At 37.9% G+C, this 24463-nt stretch overlaps 4 protein-coding genes across 21 annotated transcripts; 2 read left to right on the top strand and 2 right to left on the bottom strand.

Moving 5' to 3' along the window:
* Window positions 1–225: 225 nt before the first annotated feature.
* Window positions 226–4500, bottom strand: LOC120002693. Of its 3 annotated transcripts, XM_038851464.1 has the most exons (6): window positions 4445–4500; window positions 4276–4352; window positions 3480–3590; window positions 3017–3147; window positions 1354–1458; window positions 226–896 (listed from the first exon to the last, which is right to left on the bottom strand). In XM_038851464.1, exons 3-6 carry the CDS (start codon window positions 3540–3542, stop codon window positions 467–469), a joined length of 729 nt encoding a protein of 242 aa, XP_038707392.1. In that variant the 5' UTR covers window positions 3543–3590; window positions 4276–4352; window positions 4445–4500; the 3' UTR covers window positions 226–466. The 3 variants fall into 3 exon arrangements, with proteins under 3 accessions (XP_038707392.1, XP_038707393.1, XP_038707390.1); XM_038851465.1 differs by lacking the exon at window positions 3480–3590; XM_038851462.1 differs by lacking the exons at window positions 4276–4352; window positions 4445–4500 and having other exon boundaries at window positions 3480–3713.
* A 181-nt stretch (window positions 4501–4681) lies between these two features.
* Window positions 4682–7111, bottom strand: LOC120002692 (pentatricopeptide repeat-containing protein At5g01110). The gene has a single exon (XM_038851461.1). It carries the CDS (start codon window positions 6921–6923, stop codon window positions 4719–4721), a length of 2205 nt encoding a protein of 734 aa, XP_038707389.1. The 5' UTR covers window positions 6924–7111; the 3' UTR covers window positions 4682–4718.
* Window positions 7112–10373: 3262 nt separating this feature from the next.
* On the top strand, window positions 10374–22950 carry LOC120003149 (PH, RCC1 and FYVE domains-containing protein 1-like). Of its 16 annotated transcripts, none has more exons than XM_038852078.1 (16): window positions 10374–11106; window positions 12149–12235; window positions 13088–13177; window positions 13773–13853; window positions 14038–14232; window positions 14361–16502; window positions 17506–17652; window positions 17894–18276; window positions 18721–19706; window positions 19921–20002; window positions 20118–20292; window positions 20441–20530; window positions 20631–21335; window positions 21808–21989; window positions 22077–22165; window positions 22491–22950. In XM_038852078.1, exons 1-9 carry the CDS (start codon window positions 11038–11040, stop codon window positions 18851–18853), a joined length of 3327 nt encoding a protein of 1108 aa, XP_038708006.1. In that variant the 5' UTR covers window positions 10374–11037; the 3' UTR covers window positions 18854–19706; window positions 19921–20002; window positions 20118–20292; window positions 20441–20530; window positions 20631–21335; window positions 21808–21989; window positions 22077–22165; window positions 22491–22950. The 16 variants fall into 16 exon arrangements, with proteins under 16 accessions (XP_038708006.1, XP_038708004.1, XP_038708003.1 ...); XM_038852076.1 differs by having other exon boundaries at window positions 20109–20292; XM_038852075.1 differs by having other exon boundaries at window positions 20089–20292.
* LOC120002471 (annexin D8-like) lies at window positions 19119–20199 on the top strand. The gene is made up of 4 exons (XM_038851244.1): window positions 19119–19209; window positions 19573–19744; window positions 19894–20002; window positions 20089–20199. Exons 1-4 carry the CDS (start codon window positions 19119–19121, stop codon window positions 20197–20199), a joined length of 483 nt encoding a protein of 160 aa, XP_038707172.1.
* Window positions 22951–24463: the final 1513 nt, after the last annotated feature.

Raw genomic sequence — 24463 nt, 5'->3', positions numbered from 1 at the left:
TATAAACATGTTGACGGGTCGGGCACACATATAAGCCCAACTTTCAGGTATGGACGCATAGACCAAATAATAAAGACTAAAAAAATCTTAAAAAATTAAGGGGCTGCCTACGAATAAAATACTTCATTTCAATCAAACAAGAAGTGCTCAAAACTAACGTGCATGCAGTCAAGTACCCTGGACAATTGATTGTTGTTTTGCTTAGGAATAGCCAACAGCATGTGAAGGAAGGAAAATGGTGGCAAAGATAGCCCCCGTGTATTAAAATTTTTATTTGTTCATCTGATCGAAACAATAATAAGGAACCATACTCTATGACACAGCTTTAAACATTATTCTTTGGAAGATACAATTGGCGAGTCAATGCGCCAAATTGAGGCCAACATTTTCAACCAGCTAAGATGTCATTATTTCACAAAGTTGAATAAAGAAAATACTGTACAAGGATGGATCAAATTAAGGCGAATCACGTCTGGCCCAACCTCGCCAAATGCATTTGATGTTTTGCTGCAGCCGCCTTATCAGCAGCTTCACGCTTGAGTGCCCTCTTTGCACGACGACCAGTCTTCTTATCTTCTATTGGCCTGTTCTTATTGGAGTCACGCGATGAACCAGCAACTGGCTCCTGTAGGTTCGCTCGATGTACCGGCCTAGCCTCTTGGCGCCCTGCCCTCACATAACCATTATCACCCCATCTTCGGTTTCCAATACGAAGACTCGAGGAACTGCTAAAATATACTTCATCCAGATCACCATCGTCGTCCTCATCCTCCTCGTATGGATAGTATTCTTCAAGACCATCATATATATTATCTTGCTCCTCCACAACCATAGGTTTAAACCAAGTTGCTCTGAGAAGTAAGCACACACTCTCCTCGTACATGTAATCATGAATACTGTCAAATCAACAGATCATCAACTCTACAAGAAACAAGCTGACACTCAATATTTAACCATAAAAGACTTCAGTAGATTTTCTCATTTAACACTAAAGAGGATTTAATATCTAAGTGCAAAGAATTTGAAGATATCAAGATAGTACATCTATTAGTTTCACAACTTAGTAATAGACACCATGCACTTTCCCATGGTAATTGCTTGTCGATTCTTGGCTCTTCCAAACAACTCAAAAACCAAATCCATTCAAATTGTTGGCTAGCCTACCAATAAAGTTCAAATTTTCAGTAGCTTACGAGTTTATAGATGGGATTGTATGTATATGTTCAATGATGGTCTCTCTGATCGAAACAATTAGAACAAAAAACCAAGCATGTTTAACTTGGATAGGAAAAAATATTTTCAATAATTGTTGTGCTTGCATAAAGAAAGAGAAGCAAGAGTCAGCTGCAATACCTGCCATCGAGTGCACGATGGACGTTCAGGAACTCAAATGGAAGTTTACACTGAGGGCATGTGGGTTTTTGACTGTAGGTGGCCCATCTTAGGATGCAAGTCACGCTGCATATTAAGAGGAAACAATATAACACTGATAAATATTCAAACCATTCCTCGATTTAAAGGAGCAAAAACTATCACCAGCATTCGAGAATCAAAATGTATGTGATCATGCAAATCCTAATGTTGTAGGATTTATCTAGTGGTTAGGAGCTTTATTGCTATCACTAGAATTATAAGCCTTTTACTTCTCCATATAATTGAGTAGTTTGCTTCCCTGAAATGAAAGTCTTGTATAAGCTATAAATGAAGAGTTTAATTCAAGATTCAAAAACTTAAGAGTGATCCATCAATTTCACTTCTAGGTGAAACTCTAGAAAAGCCTAATAAGAGTCTAGGATTGGAAGTCCATAAGGTTTTCTTTGCAAGATTTTCAAACTTCTGCCATATATTTGTCAGAAACTTCTAATAACATTCAGAGATGGCTCTGAAGGAACCAACATACCAAAAGCATGTTTTATCATGGTCAGACAACTTCTAACAAAAACATTAGAGATTGCTCTGAGGGAACGAACATAGCAAAAGTATGCTTTATCAGCATCCCGTACATTCCACTTATTGCTGAGATGGTAGCCTCAGACAGAGATAGTAACAGTATCTCACTGATCAATTACCACTTTTATTGAATGTGCAAGTATCTCAATTGTCACATAGATCAACAAGTAACAGTATGTCACCAGAATTCTAACCCCGTGAATTCCCTTTCTAACATTGAAGTTCACAAAAGGAATTGAGTGCCTCAATTATCACAATTTCACACACATACAGAAACACGTGCTGCCACAGGTCATGCACCATAAAAGGAGAAGAAAATTTTAAGACAAGATACCATGACTAAAGTAGAAAAAATTAACTAACATGAAATTCCAAATAATAATAAAATTGATGTAATGGTGCTGAATGTGGAATAATTGTGTACACAAAACAAAGAACGAAGTACCAGCATTGAAAGTGAATTGTATTCATGAAGAATTCCAAGAGACTAGAATGAATAAAACTCAACATACCTTCTTTATAATCTGCCAACCTGCTCAGTAAAAATTTATACCAATGGTCTCATAGTTGACTAGAAAGAATGAAGTTTATAATTCACTCCTCAACTATTGTAGGCTTCATAGCAAAGATGCAAGTCATCATAGACTCTTAAGTCTTAACAACAACAACAAAAAAAAAAAAAGTACAGAATTAGCCAGAATGCTGAAAGATTCAGATTAGGAGAAGGTAAAAGAATGCATAAATATGATGTAGACACAATCATCAACTGCCTGACATCCTATTGAATTCAATGACAAAAAATATGCGAAAATCAAACCATAGACACAGCAACAAGAGCAACAAAAACATCAAAAGGATTCCAACCTATACAGAAAAATCAAATGACCAAGCAGTAACACAACACACACAACCTGGAAAGCATCATCCAATAGAGTGGAATTAGCAAGAAAGCACAAAGCATAATCCATAACTTCTTTATTTTTGACAAGGCAAAGCACATCCAATTCAACCATATTCAAGACTAATCATTAAATGCCAAAGAAAAACATGAATTGATCAGACAAACCAGTATTCGTGCTCGCAACCTTTTACAAGAGCAGCATCTTGAAGAGCTATCTCGTCCAAGCATATTGCACAAACCCCTCCATGACTCACACCCGCCATTCCTTGAATCTCTGCTTTACCTCGCGATCCCTCCTGTTCCAAAAAACATTGATATAAACTCCGCCGCGACTTTAAAATCAAGGAACAAACAAATGTAAACTTTGGTTCTCCAAAAGAAGGTTGAAAATGGCTTTGATTCCCTTTCATATCTCCCCGAAACCTCCTCAAACAGTCAAAAGCGAACATTCAACTACCGATACAAACGGCTCTAGCATATAGAAACGTAAACTATTATCGTGTTCCCTCTTTGCATTGGTTTCTCAGCCACCGAGCACGTAACACAAATTAAAAAATCAATCTCATTTTCTGATATCTGCTACGAGAGAAACCCAAAAAAAAAAAAGGCAGAAATCCGAAAGAAACACCTGATCGTGAAAAGCGCTCGCCAGCCTATCACCGTCGATCTCGATCACTGAAGTCATAGCCATGGAGAACGGTGAAGACGATTGCCGCTAAATGTATTGTATGTTTTAGTTCTATAACCAAGAAGAGAACTGTCTGTTACTACAAATAAATACAGGGAGAAAGAGAAAGAACGAAGACAGATGCCAAAAGCCAAAACGAATTATTCTTATTCGGATTCCAAGTAAAAGGGAGGAGAGAGAGAGAGAGAGAGAGACGCTTGCCCTAACAACTACAAGGGGACAAGATGTGGACGACATAAATTACCCATTTATTTTTTTTGAGAATTAATATTAGAGAATTTTTTTTGGGGTTCATAATTATTTTTCAAAATTCTTTTTATTCGTTACATATTATTTATTTCAATTTTCAACCATAAATATAAAACATATTATTTAATTATAATATTTGAATTGGACTTTGGACATGAAGCAATCAGCCAATCAGTCCTGTGTCGTCTGGGCCAATAAGATGGCCCAATGAGGCTGCTTTTAATTAAGTGGGCCGATGAATTACAAGCCATAATGACTCTTGTTTGTTTAGGGCTTGTTCCCTATTCTTCTGCTGGGCTTGGCCCCTTTGTACCATTCGGTTTCCAGTGCAAAAAAAACAGAACAATGTTGATTTTTGAGCCTAAACAATGCAAGACCACCAGAATTCCCCTTGACTTCTCCACAAAGGTCAGTGTTTCACCCATTTGAACTAGTCAGGACTCGAATTTTTGACATATAGTAGCTAGCAGATAACACAAACTCATACCTTGTTTAAAATAAATCTCTCAACCTTGATCATCTTTTCAATGGTAAGGATGAGTGGTCTCTCCAGTTTTGGCTCTCCTGCAACCAAAATAAGCAAACACATGAAAAATTTTCACATTTAACTCTCAATAACTACTAGTATTGGAAGCTTAATACAGGGTAAAACTAACCTGGTGTTGGAAGTTAGAACGTAAGTACATCACCGAAAACTGGATCTAGACCTTTGCTTTTAACATCCACTGAACAAACCAAGAGCAGAAAGGGTAAATGAATAAGGCTCATGTACCATACTAGAATGAAGAATGTGAAGAGAGAACATCTTACTGCTGGGACGTAAAGGCATACTTCTTGCAAGTTATATTTTGCCGGAAGGAGCTGTCCTTGATAACATTTCTGTTAAACAACCGAATGAAGTCAAGTCATAATAGCTGCGATGGTAAACAATTAAAATTGATCATCTGGAACAAATCCTCTTTGCAGCATTTCATCATGGAATCGAAATGCCTCCTTCATGTTGTCCTGGCTGACATGTCCATTTATTAAAGCTGTGTATGTGGATCTATCAGGATTTACACCTTTCTCAATCATCTTGGACAATATCAACTCAGCCTCTTGCATCCTACCTCGTCCACAGAACCCATGCAGGATTGCATTGTAGGTAAAACCATCAGGGCGAAGTCCTTCTTCTTCTATCTTGTTAATCAAAAGAAAAGCTTTGTCCATGTTGTCTTCTTTAACAAAGCCATTAATAAGAGTGTTATATGAAATGCTATCAGGAACAACCCCTTTTGAAACAATCTTGCTTAAGAATTCATATCCTTTTGATGCAGCACCTGAACGACAATAGCCCTTAATAATAGCATTACAAGTCACTAGAGTATACTTAATACCTTTTGCAACCATCTCATCCCACAATTTTAATGCCTCAGAAGCACGGCCCATATTACAGTATCCATTGATCAAAATGCTATACGAAATGTGATTGGGAAAGACCTTTCTGTATACCATACCATTCCATAATTCATTGGCTTTCTCTATTTCGCCTACCTTGCAATATCCATCCATTAAAGTGTTGTATGTTACAATATCCGGCTTGATATTCCTTTGAGTCATTCTATCAAACAAGCTTAGAGCTTTATGCATATTGCCATTCTTACAGTGTCCATGAATAAGTGTTGTGAAAGTATAGAAATCAGGAAGGACACCCCTTTCAATCATCTCAGAAAACAGATTATCTGCTTCAGCAAGCATCTTCTCCTTGCATAGACCATTCAAAAAAGTATTGTATGTAACCACATCTATAGCACAACCATGCTTTAGCATTTCATCCCACATTTTCAAGGCTTCTGACATAAGGCCCTTTCTACAATACCCATCCATAAGAATTGTATAAATCACATTATCTGGAACCAAGCCAGATCTCTTCATGTCCCCAAGCAACCGCAGTGCCCGGTCAAGATATCCGTTCCTCGAAAACAAACCGATAAGTGAACTAAAAGTAACTAAATCAGGAAGAACACCTCGGTGTAACATTTCATTCGAAACCTTTTCAGCTTCCAAGATGTCATCTTTTCTGCAACACTCAACAATCAGTGCGTTATAAGTAGCAGCATCAGGACTCAAGCCCATATGCACCATCTCATCAAAAATTTCCTTTGCTCTACCATATTGACCTTTCTTACACAAACAATTTATAAGAGTATTGTATGTAAAGACTCCTGGTTTAAAGCCCATGCTTGACATTGAATTCAGTAAATCAAAAGCTTCATCAAGGAGCTTTTCTCGGCAATATGCACTGATCAATGTATTATACGTCACAATATCCGGGAAAACCCCCTTCTCTTCCATTTCAGATAAAAACAATTTAACATTATCCATCTTTTGATCTTTACATAGTGCATTAACCATGATGTTTAGTGAATAAACATTCAGCTCAACTCCACTCCTTACGACTTCTCTATACACTTCCCACGCCAAATCAACCCAACCCACCTTAACAAGTCCACCAAGAAGACTATTGCACGCATTTATAGAGACACAAAACCCTTTGCCCCTCAACACCCGAAATGCCTCTGCCCCTTCCCTTAATTTCCTAGCTTGCACGTATGTCCTAACTAACAAATCAAACACCAAAGTATTTGAGCAGACAGCAGAATGAGTAGAAAACAAAGAATCCACGACTTCGACTCGCGAAATACCGCTCCTCCTTACCATCCTCAGAATCAATGCTTGGGCATCGGATAATCTTCGACTCCGCACCAAAATGTGGATCATAGCACTCAAGGATACCGATGAATGCTTAAGATTGGGACAATTATGCGTAACAAATTCAACAAACTTTTGACCCAGGTTCAAATTATCGCGGCAACGATGGACAACTTCGACTACAATTGATGGGTTTAAGCGAAACTGATAATTAATAAAAGAATTCGTATTACCTCGCTTCAAGCTGAAGATAATTTTCTCCACCAACAATGAATCAGGGAGAGGAGGAGTTGCGATTGGTTCTTGATAGGGTTCGATAGAGGGTTCTAAGGTTTGGAGAGTTGTAAGAGACTTGTTCGAAACCGAATACACTGATTGAGGTGTTGTGTGGCTGGTGAGGATCCTGGGAGTGGAGTTTCGAAAATGGAGACACTGAGCCGCCATTTAATTTAGAAGAGACCAAGCGACAACGTCAACTTTCGACGGCGATTTTAGTGTTCCTGAACCTGTGCCTGTGAGGTCGTCGGGGATAATCGGCTCCAAGAAGCGTTCGGTGGCCCGAACGGAGATTCGCGGTTCTCAACAAATTGACGAGACCTCGCGCTATAGAAACATTTTGGTTGTATTTACATTATGAACCCTGTATTATACTTATCTGAAAATCCCCTCTAATGCTTTCTCTGTCGAAATGTCCCCCAATTCTTATACTATTTTCTGTTTTTCCCTCTTTACATTTCAAGCAATGGTAACATAGAATATTTGTCAAATCTACATTGAATGATGATGTGGCTCAAAACTATCTCCTCAGGACATCACAAGAGTTGAGATCGATGATAGGATGATTCTGTATGAGCCAAACACTAGCATGCACAAGGAAGCACGTCAGTTATGGGAGCCCTGAGTTTGTGTTCGGGGACCTCTCTGACGTTCAAATAAGTATATAGTCAAAAAGGAAGAGTGATTGGTGCTCAGAGCTCTCTTCTCTCAAATTGCTATTGTGTATGGATGAGTTAAGAGTTTGGAATATTGGAATCACTTACTTATGGTAGAGGGTCATCTTTTATATGAGTTTGGAGATGTCAGTTATGAGACACCATGAGTCTCTCCACACTAACTGTTAAGAATGTGGGTTAGTGGATCCGACATTTACTCCACTTGTAATTGTAACACATATCTTTATGAGCCATTGATGGGCGTGCTCTTCATACCAAACATACATGCTCAACGGGGATTCCGAGAGAGGCTCCTCAATCATGCCGAGGTGTTCTCCCTCTTTGTATGCTCTTCCAATGGTCTTCCACATATCTTTATGAGCCATTGATCGTGGGCGTGCTCTTCATACCAAACATACATGCTCAACGGGGATTCCGAGAGAGGCTCCTCAATCATGCCGAGGTGTTCTCCCTCTTTGTATGCTCTTCCAATGGTCTTCTTCTCTTCATTTATTACAAATACACTCTGTAGATAGGATGCAAAAAAGAGGTTGGCGATTAGGGCTCTGCATCGGGCCGGTCCGGCCCTGGCCCGGTTTAGTTCTTCGGGCCTCGGGTCGGGCTCGGGTCGGGCCAAACTGAGAATATGAGGCCCAGGCCCGGCCCGGCTCATAAAGCTCGGGCTTCGGGCCCGGGCCTCAGGCCGGGCTCTCACGGCCCGTCACTATTCATCTTCTTTGAAAATTATAAAATTAAATTGTTCATCATAGGATTCAAACTTAGGACTTTTAGATAGAAGAGTAATGAACTAACCAAAGCCACTTTCATGTTATACTTGTCAACTAATTAAATTATTATCTTTACATACCACCTGTTATATTTTTAACACAATTAAATAATTTTAGTTTTACTTAATGAGTATTGATTTTAAATTTTATATTATACACATCTATAGTTTTAAATAGTTTAATTTTATACTTATTTTATAAAATCTTAGGATTTTAAGATTTTATCAACATTTATGAGTAGATGGTCATATTATGGCTTTAGGGTTAGTGCTTAGGTTTAGGGTTTAGGATTTAAGATATTTAGGGTTTAGGGCATTTAGGGTTTAGGGTTAAGGGTTTAGGGTTTAGGCCCTTTAGAGTTTTGGGGTTTAGGGTTTAGGGTTTTGGGGTGTATAATATATATACATATACATACACATACATTGCAATAATATATATATACATACACATATATATTATATATTATATATACATATATATTACATATATATATGTATGTATGTATATGCACTGTCTGCATATACAAATACACAAACAATGTGCACTGTTTGTGTATGTATATATATATGTATGTGTGTGTATGTATGTGTATATATATGTAAATATATACGTATTATATACATATAAAAATAAATAATGTCGGAATTGGGTCGGGCTCGGGTAGGGCCAAAATTGGCCCGAGGTATCGGGCTTTGGGCATGACCCGGCCCAAAAAATGGAGCCCAGGCCCGCCCAAGGGATCGGGCCGGACTGCCCAGGCCCGGTCTACTTTCGGGCCGGGCCTAGGCCCGCGGGCCAAATGGTGAGCCCTATTGGCGATGCGAACAACCTTGTTGTGGGTTCTGGTTGTTTATAAATGAGTCCATATGAACCACAGCCCATTTGCATAGAAAGCCCAGTCCATAAGGTTGGTTTGTCTGTGAATAAGTCCAGCCCAAACTTTTTTTTTTTAAGGTTTGTGAACGAGTCGAGCCGTATCCATTTTATGTTTATTTTTTACACAATTTAAAAATCACAAAAATATGAATGAAAATGAACTCTCCATGTTCTCCACCAAATATTTTGCTGGCATGGCTAATGGCTGCCTATATCCAGATCACAAACTGTGCCAATTTTTCTCAAAAGGTAACAAAGAGGGGACCAGAAATGCTAAAAACTTGTTGTGTGGCTAATGCTCACTGCTTTATCTTCTTTATTTTTCCTTATGGTGTTGGTCCTAATCGGTAAGGTCAGAAAAAAGTTTGTTCTTGTGAAGGACTTACGTGAATCCCAGGCCACTTTTGCACATGCTTCTTCTTTGGTCTTCCTACCCAATGTTTACTTTGTTCATGTCAATTATTTTTCAACTTTGTTCCTCCTTCCATTGAATTTGTTAAAAACATTAAAGTAAAGAATAAGGTAAATCTGTTGCAGGATCAAACTAGAATGATAAGATGATTGATAATGGTGGTTAGGTTAGTTCAACTAAATTTCATGACTAATTATCCATTATCCTTAACCTTCAAAAGGAAATCTATTGGAAATCCAAACCTAAATACATGAATGATATTATCCGCTTTGGATCACAGATATGTTATTTGTAGATCATCACCATTGGTTCTTAGGCTTACAAAGCGCATTATTTGTGTGAGAAGTGTTAAGACTTTACTTATATACCACTCAGTTGGGTTACATCAATCCGATGTGAGATATAGACATATAGTATCGCCACTCCCTACCCTTGTGGATTGTGCTATGTCAAAGCCAACAAGTTGACATATAGAGGTCGTGTCCATATGGATCAAGACTTTGCTTCGATACCATATTGGAAATTCAAGCCCACACACATCAATGATATTTTCTACTCTAGGCCATGGACATGCACGAATTTGTTCTTCGTGGATCATCATCATTAATTATGAGGTCCATAAAATATGTCATTTGCCTAAGAGTCGAGAGATAATCAGATGATCTAACTTTATTTATATATCACTAAGTCAGGTTATGCCAAACCAATGTCGGGTGTAGTCTTGACAAAATTAAATAAAATAGAGATATTAATTATTGTCAATGGATTTGATTTTGATAAATATTGAAAAAATAAGTCCCGTTAGAAAATTTTTTATAAATCAATGACACAAAAATTTAAAATAAAAAAAAAAAGGTTTTTTGTTAAAAACAAAACTTCTCTCCATTTCTTCCACTGCAGCCGAACAACAGAGATGCCAAATTGACTGTAAACAAAAAGAAGCAGCAGCTGCCAGCTAGTGATGATCAATGGTGTTTACTGTTTACTGTCAAATTACCACATACACATAAAATTTACAACTTCTTCACTTTCCTTCTCTCTCTTCTCATCTCCATAGACAGACAGAGAGAGACAACTTGGATACCATACGCACCATTTTTGTACGCTTCCACTACTTTATACTCTGCCGAATATATATCAACACTGCTGATCAGATCACACGATTTTCCCTCACTTTCTCGCCATCGGTTCTCTCCAACACTGTACCTCTTCTCGAGTTGGCAATCATCTCAAATACTTTTGAAGTTTATTTGTTAGCTTGATTTTGGTTGTTTCCGTTTCAACGCTTGGAGGATTTTACTTCACGAGCTTTGGATTTAGCTCTTCAATTTGAAGAAGCGGAGTCTGAGGGGTTCGAGTTGGAAGTGATGGTGGAGTTTGGTTTTTGTGGCGATTTGGAGCGAGTTGTTTGGGTGGATTTAGGGTTCAGAAGATGAATGGAAGGATTTGGTTTTGAGAACGGGTGAGCCGAAACATTGCTACTTGTTGGATTCTTCTAGAGGAGATCTTTCCATCTGAGGGAGGGTCTGTTTTTCTTCTCTTCTTTCCAGATGTCGCGGACCAACGGGATGGCTTCGGATCTTGGCAGGTCTGGCGCCGTTGAAAGGGATACTGAGCAGGTATCTTTTTAAGTGCATTTCACTTGTTGATTTATTTTTTCCACACTTTTTAGCGAGTTTATTTTATTCTGTTGTTAGATGATGCTTTTTACAAGCAAATTGAACTCTCTTGGATGGAAATGCTCGATGCAGTTGAATTTCAAATGCAGAATTAGGTAAAGCATGGTTGATGGTAAATCAGTGTGTCATGCGATTCACATTTGTAGATTGTAGCAGTGTTAATAACACTAATATCTAGTTACCAGTGTTGGTTCTCATGGTTGTGATAAGATAGGTTATGGAGAAGAAAGAAGTCCCGATCATCTTGATAAGCGTGGTAACACACACAGAGAGTGGAACAGGAAACAATCGATAAGAAGATTTCTCATCAATTACGTTTACAATTTTACATCAAGATTTGCCATTGAGCACATGCTAATTTTCGATAGCGATGGACAAGCTTACAAGATTTATCTTGGAGAAAGTACCATGATTTATGTTATTTGCCAAAGATATGGTCTTAGAGAATGAGACTTTATCAAGAGTTAGTTTGAGTTTGTAATATAGGCATACATCTTGGAATCTATAGGCTCTAGATAGTATATATTGTGTAATTTGATCAAATCTAGGAGAAGGGTTGAGGATTCTGTACAAATGGATAGGAAAGAGATACCCTTGAGTTGGATTTGGAATATCTTTGGTCAATAATCAAAGCAAAGAGAGACGGAGAAGATGTTTCCCATAGTTCGAAGCTAGTTGTATGTATTGGACAAATGCATTTGTTGTCTCATGAAACCCAAGAATACCCTCGACCTCGAGAACAAAATCTATAGGTTTGTTATAAATCTTGCAATGATGTGTAGCATGGAATGTAGGGCTATTAAATGACGTCATATTCCTTTTGCTTGTTCAAGAATCTCTCCTTGATTATTTTTACATTTACTTAATCTTCGGCTCTATGATTGTTATGATATTCTTAATTTAACTGTAATTTATAGTTTTAGTCTATCTGCAAGGATGTTGAGTATCCTCAAGTTAGGCTTTTGAATGATTTCTTCAACAGGCTATTACTGCTCTCAAAAAAGGTGCATACTTGCTCAAGTATGGAAGAAGGGGAAAGCCCAAGTTTTGTCCCTTTCGGCTTTCAAATGTAAGCTTACCCAAGTATTTTTCTTATTGTTCTTACTATAACCTTTTGATTACCTTGACAGGAGCTGCAACTTAAGATATTTGTCTCTGACTGTTGTGATTATTCTCAACCTTTATGTATATCATTGATCTTCTAACCACTATGTATATTCGTTTTCGCCATTCATTTCTATCCAATATCATACTTTCATCAACTCCTTTTGAATCCACATCCTTTCTTATTTCTTCAAGATGTCATTTTAGGTCTTCTTTTCTTAATGTTCATTTCTTTTTGTGTTGAATCAGATATATATTTGTAATTTTTTTTGTTAATCCTCTATTATGAACATCTCACTCTTATAAATGGGTTAAGCCATGATGAATCTGCCAAGACTATGATCAATATTATCTATTCTGACAGTAGTGACACTCTATTATCTACTAAAAACAAGAAACCGATAAACAAACAATCAAGCATCATTCCAGATGTTGAAATGCATCTCAGGATTGTTTTGTATACCATAATAACAAGTAAAGTACTCTGAAAGTGAGATTATTTTTTTGTGAACCAAAATCAAGCTTAAATTAGTATAAATTAATATTATGATATGCCCAAATTTGTGAGGTATAATGGATAATATGGTTACGTAGTTGGATGACTTCATGCACTAACATATTTTAAGTTTTTAACAGTATCACATTCTCAAGCTGTAATTGTTCTGTGGCTCTTTTTTGCTTGCTTGAATATTTAGGAGCCATCTAACTGTGGCTACTAATGTCTGTTATCTTGAAATGGTTTCCTTTAGTTTGATACAGATTGCAGTTATAGATTCTTGCTAGAAATTCTAAATGTGTAGCGTGTCATTGCTTTCAGGATGAGTCAGTTTTGATATGGTTTTCGGGGAAAGAGGAGAAACATCTTAGACTAAGCCATGTGTCCAGAATCATATCTGGGCAGCGCACAGTAAGTGTATCTCCGTCAAGTTAATATGGTTGTGAAGCTATTTTACCACAATTTACAGTAACGTGTCTGGAACTTGTAGTAGTTTTGTGAAAATAATGTGATTCATTCGTTCTTCTCTAACTTCTTTTCACGAATGCAGTTTCATGTTTACGGTTTGTGATAATCATGAGATATGATAACATCTGCTTTCCTTTTCCAACTCCTATTGAGAACCTGCCACAGCTTTTCCAAACCAGACAGCTCCATAAAGCGGTCCGATATAAATCATCATGCTAAAGTTCTGCTTGCTTATTGCATTTCAGCTTTTGGGGTATTCTCCTGTTGAATCACCCATAGCAGCACCATAAATGATAACTGTACCTTTTGGAGTGCCTTTCCTATAGTTCATCCCCCACTTTCGATGGCTTTCTCTCGTCTTCTTTTTTTCTTTTTAAATTTCTGGAAGTAAGGGGGTGAGATTTGGGTCTGCATGTTGCTAGTGTATGTCGACCATTCAGCTTCTGCATTGACTTTTTTTTTTTTAATTTTTGTTCCATTCAAAAAAAATAATTCTTGTTTCCATTATGTCTAATTAAACATGACTAATCCTTTTCAGCCAATCTTTCAAAGGTATCCGCGGCCGGAAAAGGAGTACCAGTCATTTTCTCTTATACATAATGAAAGGTCACTGGATTTGGTAAGACTTTCCTTTGGCTGTAGCCATTCACTTTCGTCGTTGTTATAATATTAATCACCATTTGATATTGGGGAATCATCCTTGCATCCCGTTCCTTCTGTATCATATGTAATGGCTTCTTTAACTCTGTATCTGTTACGATGGTATCAAGTATCAACCTGGAGATCTTTTCCTTGTTCACTAGATCTGCAAGGATAAAGACGAGGCTGAGGTTTGGTTTACTGGTCTAAAGGCATTGATTTCTCGGAGTCATCACCGAAAATGGAGAACAGAATCAAGGAGTGACGGTATTCCATCTGAAGCAAATAGTCCTAGAACTTACACCCAGAGAAGCTCTCCTTTGAATTCTCCATTTGGCAGTAATGGGAGCTTGCAAAAAGTATAATTATCTCGTTCATTTATTATTTGTACGAGTATATGGTAGACATCATTTGCAGTTGTATAAATATTAAATTCACATTAGGTGTATATTAAATTAAGGGACTGCTTTTCTATACTTCAATCCAGGACAGTGGCGATCACCTGCACCTTCATAATCCGTATGACAGTCCCCCCAAGAATGGCATAGATAAGGCATTTTCTGATGTGATCTTGTATTCCACTCCTCCAAAAGGTTTCTTTCCATCAGATTCTGCTACTGTTTCAGTCCATTCTTTGTCATCTGGAGGCTCAGATAGCGTACATGGTAACATGAAGGCAATGGTGATGGATGCTTTTAGGGTGAGCCTATCAAGTGCTGTTAGCTCATCAAGCCAAGGTTCTGGTCACGATGATGGTGATGCCCTGGGGGATGTTTTCCTTTGGGGGGAAGGCACTGGCGATGGTGTTCTAGGCAGTGGAACTCATAGAATTGGAAGCTGTTTCAGTGTCAAAATGGATTCTTTGCTGCCCACAGCCTTAGAATCTGCAGTTGTACTTGATGTTCAGAACATTGCTTGCGGTGGTCGGCATGCAGCCTTAGTAACCAAACAAGGAGAAATTTTCTCTTGGGGTGAGGAATCAGGAGGTAGGCTTGGACATGGTGTAGACTCTGATGTTATGCATCCAAAGCTTATTGAGGCCCTCTGTAATACTAATACAAATATTGAGCTTGTAGCATGTGGTGAGTATCATACATGCGCTGTGACACTTTCTGGTGATCTGTACACCTGGGGAGATGGTATACATAATTATGGTCTTCTAGGTCATGGAAACGAAGTAAGTCACTGGGTTCCTAAGAGAGTTAATGGCCCCCTGGAGGGCATACATGTCTCGTCTATCTCTTGTGGACCGTGGCACACAGCTGTTGTAACATCTGCTGGGCAATTATTTACATTTGGTGATGGAGTATTTGGTGCTCTGGGGCATGGAGACCGGAAAAGTGTTTCAATACCGAGGGAAGTGGATTCTCTTAAGGGGCTCCGTGTTGTGCGGGCTGCTTGTGGTGTTTGGCACACAGCTGCAGTTGTTGAGGTCATGGTTGGGAATTCAAGTTCCAGCAACTGTTCTTCAGGGAAGCTTTTTACTTGGGGGGACGGAGATAAAGGTCGACTTGGGCATGGTGACAAGGAAGCAAAACTTGTGCCTACATGTGTTGCTGCCCTTGTGGAACCTAACTTTTGTCAAGTTGCTTGTGGACATAGTCTAACAGTTGCACTTACCACCTCTGGCCATGTCTACACGATGGGCAGTCCAGTTTATGGCCAGCTAGGAAGTCCTCAAGCTGATGGGAAGCACCCCACTCTTGTTGAAGGGAAGCTTTCCAGGAGTTTTGTTGAGGAGATTGCTTGCGGTGCTTATCATGTTGCGGTTTTAACTTCAAAAACTGAGGTCTACACATGGGGCAAAGCAGCAAATGGTCGGTTAGGTCATGGAGATACAGATGACAGAAATTCCCCTACATTGGTAGAAGCCCTGAAAGATAAACAAGTCAAAAGTATTGCATGTGGCACTAATTTCACTGCAGCTATCTGCCTCCATAAATGGGTTTCAGGTGTTGATCAGTCAATGTGTTCTGGCTGCCGTCTGCCATTCAATTTCAAAAGAAAACGTCACAATTGTTATAATTGTGGACTTGTCTTTTGCCATTCGTGCAGCAGCAAGAAGTCTCTTAAGGCTTCAATGGCACCAAATCCAAATAAGACTTATCGTGTTTGTGATACTTGCTTCAATAAACTAAAGAAAGCCAATGAAACAGAGTCTTTGTCTCAGTCTTATATAAGTAGAAGATCTGGTATCAATCAGGGGTCCAATGAGTTCATTGACAAGGACGAGAAGCTAGATTCCAGATCTCACTCGCAGCTTGCTAGGTTCTCATCAATGGAATCCTTGAAGCAAGTGGAAAGCCGGTCCAAGAGAAACAAGAAACTTGAATTTAATAGCAGCAGAGTCTCACCTGTTCCAAATGGAGGCTCCCAGTGGGGGGCACGTAATATTTCTAAATCTTTCAATCCAGTATTTGGGTCATCCAAGAAGTTCTTTTCAGCTTCTGTTCCTGGATCAAGAATTGTTTCTCGAGCAACATCACCAATATCAAGAAGACCTAGTCCTCCACGTTCAACTACACCCACACCAACTCTTTCTGGACTTATGTCACCTAAAATTGTTGTGGATGATGCAAAAAGGACCAATGATGGCCTTAGCCAAGAGGTCATTAAATTAAGAGCGCAGGTACATGATCTCCTTTTCCCTTCCATTACCAGTCTTTCTAATGTTCTCACTTATTTCATGCTTTCCCCTTTCTCCCTGAGGAAAATTTGGTAATTAAATGAGGGAGAGTTTCAAATAGTAGTAGGTAGCAAAATTTAAGGATGATAATGTGAAGTTCCAGTATGACCGATTTGTGTTTAGCTCCGAAAGTGGTTGCTTGGCATCTATGTCGAAGTTTATCTCATTGTGTTCCAAAAATTTCTTGTTCTTGGCACGAGACCACTGAGAGCACGTGTTTTTTTTTAAATGTTTACTCAGCGAAAATGTGGCCCATTGATAGAGTTGCAGGGGTGCGACCTAGAGGTCACAATTTCAATTGTTGGAAACAACCTCTCTACATAGTATGTGGGGTAAGGTTTCTGTAGCTCCGGTCTGTCCCCGCCCACTGGGGGAGCCTTGTGCACGGGAGTTGTTTATTTTTTTTACCTGTTTACTCCTTATTGACAGGTAGACAATCCAACATGGCGAAATGTTAATTTACGGTCTTTAATAGCCTTAAGCTATGTTTGAAAGCATATTTGGTTTTCTTGACCATGGAGAATACAATTTTGTTGTTATGTAAGCAAGAACATTTGTTCATTTTATTCCAAAATTAAATCTGAACACCTGAAAATAATAAACTTCTTTTTTGAAATAGGGGCTTTAGAAGCTCATTTTAGGAAAAACTGTTAATGGTAATTGGAAAGTGTATCCCCAGACAAGTTTACCTTTTGTTTTTAATTTTTTTGAGAATAGGAGACAGTTTTAGAAAGAGGAATCTGATTTTGTGCTGAATTAATTTTTGGAATATCAAAGGAAAATACGAGTTACTTTGAGAACTAATTTTTTAATCTTTAACTTTGATTTAAAGCCATATTCAAACTATTTGGTGCACAATGGCTTAAGTACTCTTTTCAACAGTCTAATTAGAATTTTTGTGTTATCTTTTATGATGCGTTGTGCTTCACCAATCCTTGCCTCTCAGGTTGAAAATCTCACTCACAAGGCCCAGCTTCAAGAAGTTGAGCTTGAAAGAACAACTAAACAACTTAAAGAAGCAATAGCAATTGCAGGGGAAGAAACTGCTAAATGCAAAGCGGCAAAGGAAGTGATCAAGTCGCTTACTGCTCAAGTAAGATGACATGTTTAGTGCATTGTTATTACCATGTTAACTTCTGTACACTTCATATGATTTCTAATATATTTAACAGTTAATGAAGTTCTGCATTGTATCCATTCATTGAAGCAGTCAATTGAGTGGTTTAAGGATTTGCTTTATCTGCCATCTGACTGAATTTTTTTTTCTATGAATAGTAATTTTATAAAGAATGCTATCTGACTGTATGATGCGTATCACTTTTTCATTTAAATAGTTAAAGGACATGGCTGAAAGGCTTCCTGTGGGAGCATCATGGAACATCAAATCACCTTCATCTACTTCCTTCGGTTCCAGTCCTGCGTCACTTGATGTTTCCAATCTTTCTGTGAACCGATTGAATGGTCAAATATTCCAAGAACCTGAATCAGTTACGATGATTGGCCGGATGCTTTCTAATGGATCTAGCACTGCCAATACTCGCAGTTCCGGCTACAATAAACAAGGCATATCAGAAGCAACCGTTCGAAATGGAAGCAGCACGAAAGATGATGAATCTCGTCATGATGCTGAATGGGTTGAGCAAGAGGAGCCTGGTGTATATATAACACTTACTTCTCTTCCAGGTGGTCGCAAGGATCTTAAGCGAGTTCGCTTCAGGTATGTAATTTTCACTTAGTTTAAAAATCATTCAAATCATGCATATCCTTGTAATAGTAGTAGAAATAGAAGATTATAGTTTATATGTTATGGCATGCTTGGAGAACACAAGGCTGACTGACACTAATAATATATTTCCTCTTGTTTCTGCTAAATATCCGGAGTCATTTGGGTATGAACTATCAGCCCTTGCCTTTCTAAGATCACAATGTGGAATTTTGTTTTGGCAAGTACCTTCTCAACTTTGGGGCTTATTTTGTGTTCAATACTAGAAAGGCAATTGCAGTGGGCTGGCGGAAGCCCAATTACATAGTTCATAGTTGTCTGCATTTCATTGGCTCAGTGTGATTGATTATTGTCTTCATTGAGTTCTTGAAATGAATCTCATTTTATCACCTCAATTTGTACAGCAAATTTCAAGTGCTTTGTCATTTTTTAATGCAGTCGAAAGCGGTTTAGTGAGAAACAAGCAGAACAATGGTGGGCAGAGAACAGAGCAAGAGTATATGAGCAATACAATGTGCAAACAGTTAACAAGTCAAGTGTTGGTGTTGGTAACGAGGACTTGGCTCACTAACATAACATAAGCAATTTACAGATTTTACATCGACTTGTGAGGTCATGTTGATTAATTGGATTTGGTTTCCATCTCTTATTAATGGTTAAGGGAACTAGGGAAGCAATGATTGGTAAAGAGGGGAGAGATCTAGGGCTTTGATTGCGTCTTTGGTTTTTTTTCTTTTGATTTCTTTTTTCCCCCATGATTTTGCTTTCCAATTTTGGTCCCTATACGGACCATGTGTGGGGGTTGAAAGTGAGAAATGTAAATTCTTAGTAGGATGATGGCCGTTGTTGGAAATAACAGCTGCCTTGTAAATTCATATGGAAATCAGTTACAGGTCTTTCTTTCTCAAGATTATAAATTGAGTGCAGGTTCTGTTGGAAGCAGCGGCCGTCTAATTCATGAGCCAATGCATCTTCAGATTCTTCTCATTCAATCTTTAAAAGATTAGAGTTTCTGTAAATCAGTTTTAGGTTTTCACTACAGATCTCTGGTTGCAATAAAATTCATTTTTCAACGTTTCTTTGCCGGAACAAAAGCATGGCTTGTTGGCTACCCTTATTGCTCTGAAGGACTTCTCTCCAATTGAAGATGCTGAAGTCATCAAGAAGATTTGTCTAGGTTTGGACTTTCTTCTCCGAGTTACTGTACATCCACTATCTATTTTCACCTTCTTTTTCCATATTGCTATATTTCAAAATTCTAACCGAAATCTTTGTCAAGATTGGGAACAGACGAGAAGGCAATAATTTCCATGCTAGGACATCGAAATTCATTTCAAAGGAAGCTTATAAGGCAAGCTTACCGAGAGATTTATCAAGAGGAGCTCATCAAGCAACTTAAGTCTGAGATTTCTAGGCACTTTGAGGTTTTCTACCCAACTGAGCTTACAATAACTACTACGTGGTGTGTGCATGTATATAACCATGCACTTGTTTTGTAATGGAATTGACCTTATTGTTATAGTAAGCTGTGTGCCATTGGACTCTGGATCCTGCTGATCGAGATGCTACTTTAGCAAATAGTGCATTATATAGAACACCACCTGATTGTAGGGTACTCATTGAAATTGCATGCATTAGATCTCCAGAAGATCTGCTGACAGTGAAGAGTGCTTACCTCGAAGAAGATGTTGCCTCTCGCATCACCTGTGACATTCGAAAAGTACATATAAATTTCCTGACAGTTGAAAAATTTTCTTCCTAATCTATGATTTGAGTGCTGTGTATGAATGTTATTGTTGATTGCAGCTTTTGGTTGGAATGGCAAGTTGTTATAGGTACGATGGGGAAGAAATTGATGAGGGAGTGTTGGTTTCAGAAGCCAATATTCGTCACTATGAGATCAAAGAAAGGCTTTAAACATGAAGAGATGATCAGAATATTGGATACAAGGACCAAGGCACAACTCAATGCTACTTTCAAACGGTACCAAACAGCACATCCATAAGGAAGGTACTATGATGATATGAAATATATTATGAAGTGTATTTTGGTTCTAATCTGTATGTAAATGTACATACATTACTGACTGAGATCAATAAAGGATGGAGTGTATTTTCATTCTAATCTATATGCCCGGCATGTGGAATTTTGGATTTAGGGTTTGATGTGTGATCGAACAGACGAGTACCTAACCGTGTTGCTTACTGTCATTGGAAGCATTCAAGACCCTGATAAACATTTTGTCAAGGTACTATATGCGTGACATACCAGAAAACTATGTGATTCTGAAACTTACTACTTATTCCTGATCATCTGATTTAGTGTTTTGGTTTTCATGGCATTCACAGGTGCAGCCGTGTGATCCTTAGTTGTGCAGAAAAAGACTTGGAAGGATATCAAGGAAGTCTACCTAAAGAAAAACAGGGTATCTCTGGATCATGTAGTGGCCTGGAACCACATTAGGAGTCTTTTTATTTGGACCAAGTGGAAATGACACCAGTCCCCACCCTTGAAACAATTATTTTGTTGTGTTTCCATTAGTATATTGAACCATACTCAAAACTAGGTGTTGGCCTATTATTACAATTTCACTCCAAGTTGTATACATTCATATACTAAAATTTTTGTTGCACATTGTTATGGCAGTTGTGGATTGCGCTTGTTATTGCCACTAATAGCAATGCAAGGTTTGGGACGGCCGTACTTGTAACCAATATGAGAAATTTCCCTTTCAGCAGGGGCACTGTTTCTGGTATTCTCAAAGGGTATGTTGGCCTTGCTGTTGGGGAGGGGGCAGTAGTGAAGAAGAAAAGAAGACTGACCAAGAAGGGGGGAGGATTTCAAATTTCGGAGGCCTTTATCAAGGCTGATTTTTGGCTGCTATGGATCGTCTACTTTCTTGGTGTTGGTTATGGGGTCACAATTCCCAACAATTTGGGTCAAATTGGCATTGCATTTGGTGTTGACGACCCAACAATATTGTTGTGTATATTCAGCTTTTGCAATTTCGCTGGTCGGCTTGGTGCAAGTGTTGTTTCTGAATATTTTGTCAGGTAATCACTTGTTTGCTTCCTTTCTGTGTGTTTGTTTCAATATTCTGGGTTTAAGTCCCAACGTCATATGACACAACAATATTGTTGTGTATATCAGTCTTAAGTGTTCTACTCATGTCCCTTTCTCTGTTTAGCTACGTTGCTCACTAGGTGCATTTTTTATGAACTAGTATTTATCAAATGACAATGGAAATGAATCTTTATCTGTTTGATTCTATTTCTCACTGACATCCATTTGTGGTGGCCTTATACGATGACAGAAAGAAATCCCCATCCCCTGCCCCTCCCCTCCCAATGGGTTTAGTTTCTCCAAAAAAAGAAAAAGAAAAAAAAAAGCAGCTAAAGAGAAAGAAAAGAAAGTACATAAGTTGGTCATTGTCCACTCTAGTATTAAAAGCCTTGGGCAGGTTTTTAGACTTTGGAGCAGACAATGCTTGCAAAATCCCCATTGACCATATGATGCATCTTGTAGGCTAATCATTCCCTTCTAGAGGAGACAAGGGAAATAAATATTTCAGCGACTTATAGACACAGTGGTTGATATTAGTGACGAAGATGTTGATCCAGCTGCTGCTGAAGGAGGTGAAGGAACCATTGTTAAGTGCTCTTTCAGTGAGTCCAAACTTGAAATCACAATATGTTTCAGCACAAATGGTGGGCGTTAAAACACACCAGTATGTTATGACATTACCCATATGCACCATGCATGCCTCTATTCATTTGTGCTTTATTCTCATGCAGTCACCAATTCAGCCCTTACGATTAATGATTCCCACGAATTATCCAAAATGCTCGCCAATACTCTTAGACAAGTTTCCAGTTGAAATCAGGTGAAGGAACATGACATTCTATCTTTTCCTCGTGCTGTTATTTTCTTTTTGGGGAATACTAGAACATGTATATTGATCGAATGGCCGTGGAACCTCTTTCCTTCATTTGCAAATATGAGAGATCTTTGGTTCTACTGTTGCCCCACCCCCTTCCCCCTTTCCCAACACTTCTTGTTTTGTCATGTGCAGAGCATTATGTTTCTGAACTTCTACAGGATAAAAGTCTTTGATTTCTCAATATATATATGGATTTAGGAAGTGTATTAGGTAATTTATTAATTTCATGGCATTTAAGAAGTGTATTTGCCCTGTATTACTTTGACAGTAAGGAGTATGAAGATCTCTCAATGAAAGCAAAGTCCAGGTTTAGCATATTTCTCATAAGCTTTCACAACCTATGTCACTTGGGGAGATAGCAAGGACCTGGGATCTCTGTGCCCGTGCAGTTATCTCCGAGCATGCCCAGCAAAGTGGCGGTGGCAGCTTCAGCTCAACATATGGGACTTGGGAAAATTGCTTGAGCGCTGCATGATCATCCTATCAGTCTTGCTGGACAGGTGTCTATACCATTCAGTATCGGGTCATTTGTAAAGAGACATAGTGTATTCATATATGTTGTCCATCTTTCCTTTTGTTCAATCTCTAAGCTTGAATAATATGCAGCATTATACATTTGTATAACATGCTGTAATCATTTGTTGGTGCCAATAATCCTTTTTTGGTGCCAATAACAAATGTCATAAGTGAACCAATTATTATTTATAGAAATGTTTGTTTACGATGCTGATAATCGTTTCTTAATGTCGATAAATGTCATATGTGGAACTAATTATTATTTATAGAAATCTCTATTTATCGATGCAGATAATCGTTTTTTAGTGTCGATAATCATTTATTGTATCCAACATAAACGTCGTATGTGGAACCAATTATTATTTATAGAATTGTATATTTATCGGTATCGATAATTTTTGGTGCCAATAAATGTCATATGTGGAACTAATTATTATTTATAGGAATGGCTATCTAACGATGCAGATAATCGTTTTTCGACGTCGATAATCATTGTTTGGTGGCAATAATCATTTCTTGATGCCAACAAACGTCATATGTGAAACTAATTATTATTTATAGAATTTTCTATTTATCGGTGTTGATAATCATTTCTTGGTGTCAACAAACGTCATATGTGGAACCAATTATTATTTATAAAATTTTCTATTTATCGGTATCGATAATCATTTCTTGGTGCCAATAAACATGATACGTGGACCTAAATATTATTTATAAAAATGTCTATTTACCGATGCAGATAATCCTTTTTCGATGCCGCTAATCATTTCTTGGTGCCAACAAACGTCATATGTGGAACCAATTATTATTTATAGAATTGTCTATTTATCGATTTCGATAATCATTTCTTGGTGCCAACAAACATCGTATGTGGAACCAATTATTATTTATAGAATTGTCTATTTATCGGTGTCGATAATCATTTCTTGGTGCCAATAAACATTATATGTGGAACCAATTATTATTTATATAATTGTCTATTTATCGGTTTCAATAATCATTTATTGGTGCCAATAAACGTCATATGTGGAACCAATTATTATTTATAGAATTGTATATTTATCGGTGTCGATAATCATTTCTTGGTGCCAATAATCGTTTCTTGGTGCCAACAAGAGTCATGTGTGGAACCAATTATTATTTATAGAATTGTCTATTTATCGGTGTCAATAATCATTTTTTGGTGTTAATAAACGTCATATGTGGAACTAATTATTATTTATAGAAATGTCTATTTACCGATGCAGATAATAGTTTTTCGATGTCTATAATCATTTCTTGGTGCCAATAATCATTTCTTGGTGTCAATAATCATTTTTTGATGCCAACAAACGGTGGAACTAATTATTATTTATAGAATTGTCTATTTATTGGTGTCGATAATCATTTCTTGGTGTCAATAATCGTTTTTTGGTGCCAACAAACGTCATATGTGGAACCAATTATTATTTATAGAATTGTCTATTTATCGGTGTCGATAATCATTTCTTGGTGCCAATAAACCTCATATGTGGAACTAATTATTATTTATAGAAATGTCTATTTACCGATGCAGATAATCATTTCTCGGTGCCGATAATCATTTCTTGGTGTCAATAATCATTTCTTGGTGCCAACAAACGTCATATGTGGAACCAATTGTTATTTATAGAATTGTCTATTTATCGGTTTCGATAATTATTTTTTGATGCCAATAATCGTTCATTGGTGCCAACAAACGTCATT

Source organism: Tripterygium wilfordii, chromosome 7 (genome assembly GCF_013401445.1).
Source record: "Tripterygium wilfordii isolate XIE 37 chromosome 7, ASM1340144v1, whole genome shotgun sequence".
NCBI classification, from domain to species: domain Eukaryota; kingdom Viridiplantae; phylum Streptophyta; class Magnoliopsida; order Celastrales; family Celastraceae; genus Tripterygium; species Tripterygium wilfordii.
The sequence above is the reverse complement of the archived record's forward strand: the minus strand, read 5'-3'. Positions and strand labels throughout refer to the sequence as shown.

Coding starts and splice junctions, on each gene's coding strand:
- LOC120002693 (XM_038851464.1), bottom strand. CDS start 3,542: ATGGCTATGACTTCAGTGATCGAGATCGACGGTGATAGGCTGGCGAGC. Junction 1,459..3,016: donor GGTTGCGAGCACGAATACTG/GTTTGTCTGATC, acceptor CTTAATATGCAG/CGTGACTTGCATCCTAAGAT. Junction 897..1,353: donor CATCGTGCACTCGATGGCAG/GTATTGCAGCTG, acceptor TTGATTTGACAG/TATTCATGATTACATGTACG.
- LOC120002692 (XM_038851461.1), bottom strand. CDS start 6,923: ATGGCGGCTCAGTGTCTCCATTTTCGAAACTCCACTCCCAGGATCCTC.
- LOC120003149 (XM_038852079.1), top strand. CDS start 11,038: ATGTCGCGGACCAACGGGATGGCTTCGGATCTTGGCAGGTCTGGCGCC. Junction 11,107..12,148: donor TTGAAAGGGATACTGAGCAG/GTATCTTTTTAA, acceptor TTTCTTCAACAG/GCTATTACTGCTCTCAAAAA. Junction 13,178..13,772: donor TCATATCTGGGCAGCGCACA/GTAAGTGTATCT, acceptor AATCCTTTTCAG/CCAATCTTTCAAAGGTATCC.
- LOC120002471 (XM_038851244.1), top strand. CDS start 19,119: ATGGCCGTTGTTGGAAATAACAGCTGCCTTGTAAATTCATATGGAAAT. Junction 19,210..19,572: donor AGATTATAAATTGAGTGCAG/GTTCTGTTGGAA, acceptor GATTGGGAACAG/ACGAGAAGGCAATAATTTCC. Junction 20,003..20,088: donor TCACCTGTGACATTCGAAAA/GTACATATAAAT, acceptor TGTTGATTGCAG/CTTTTGGTTGGAATGGCAAG.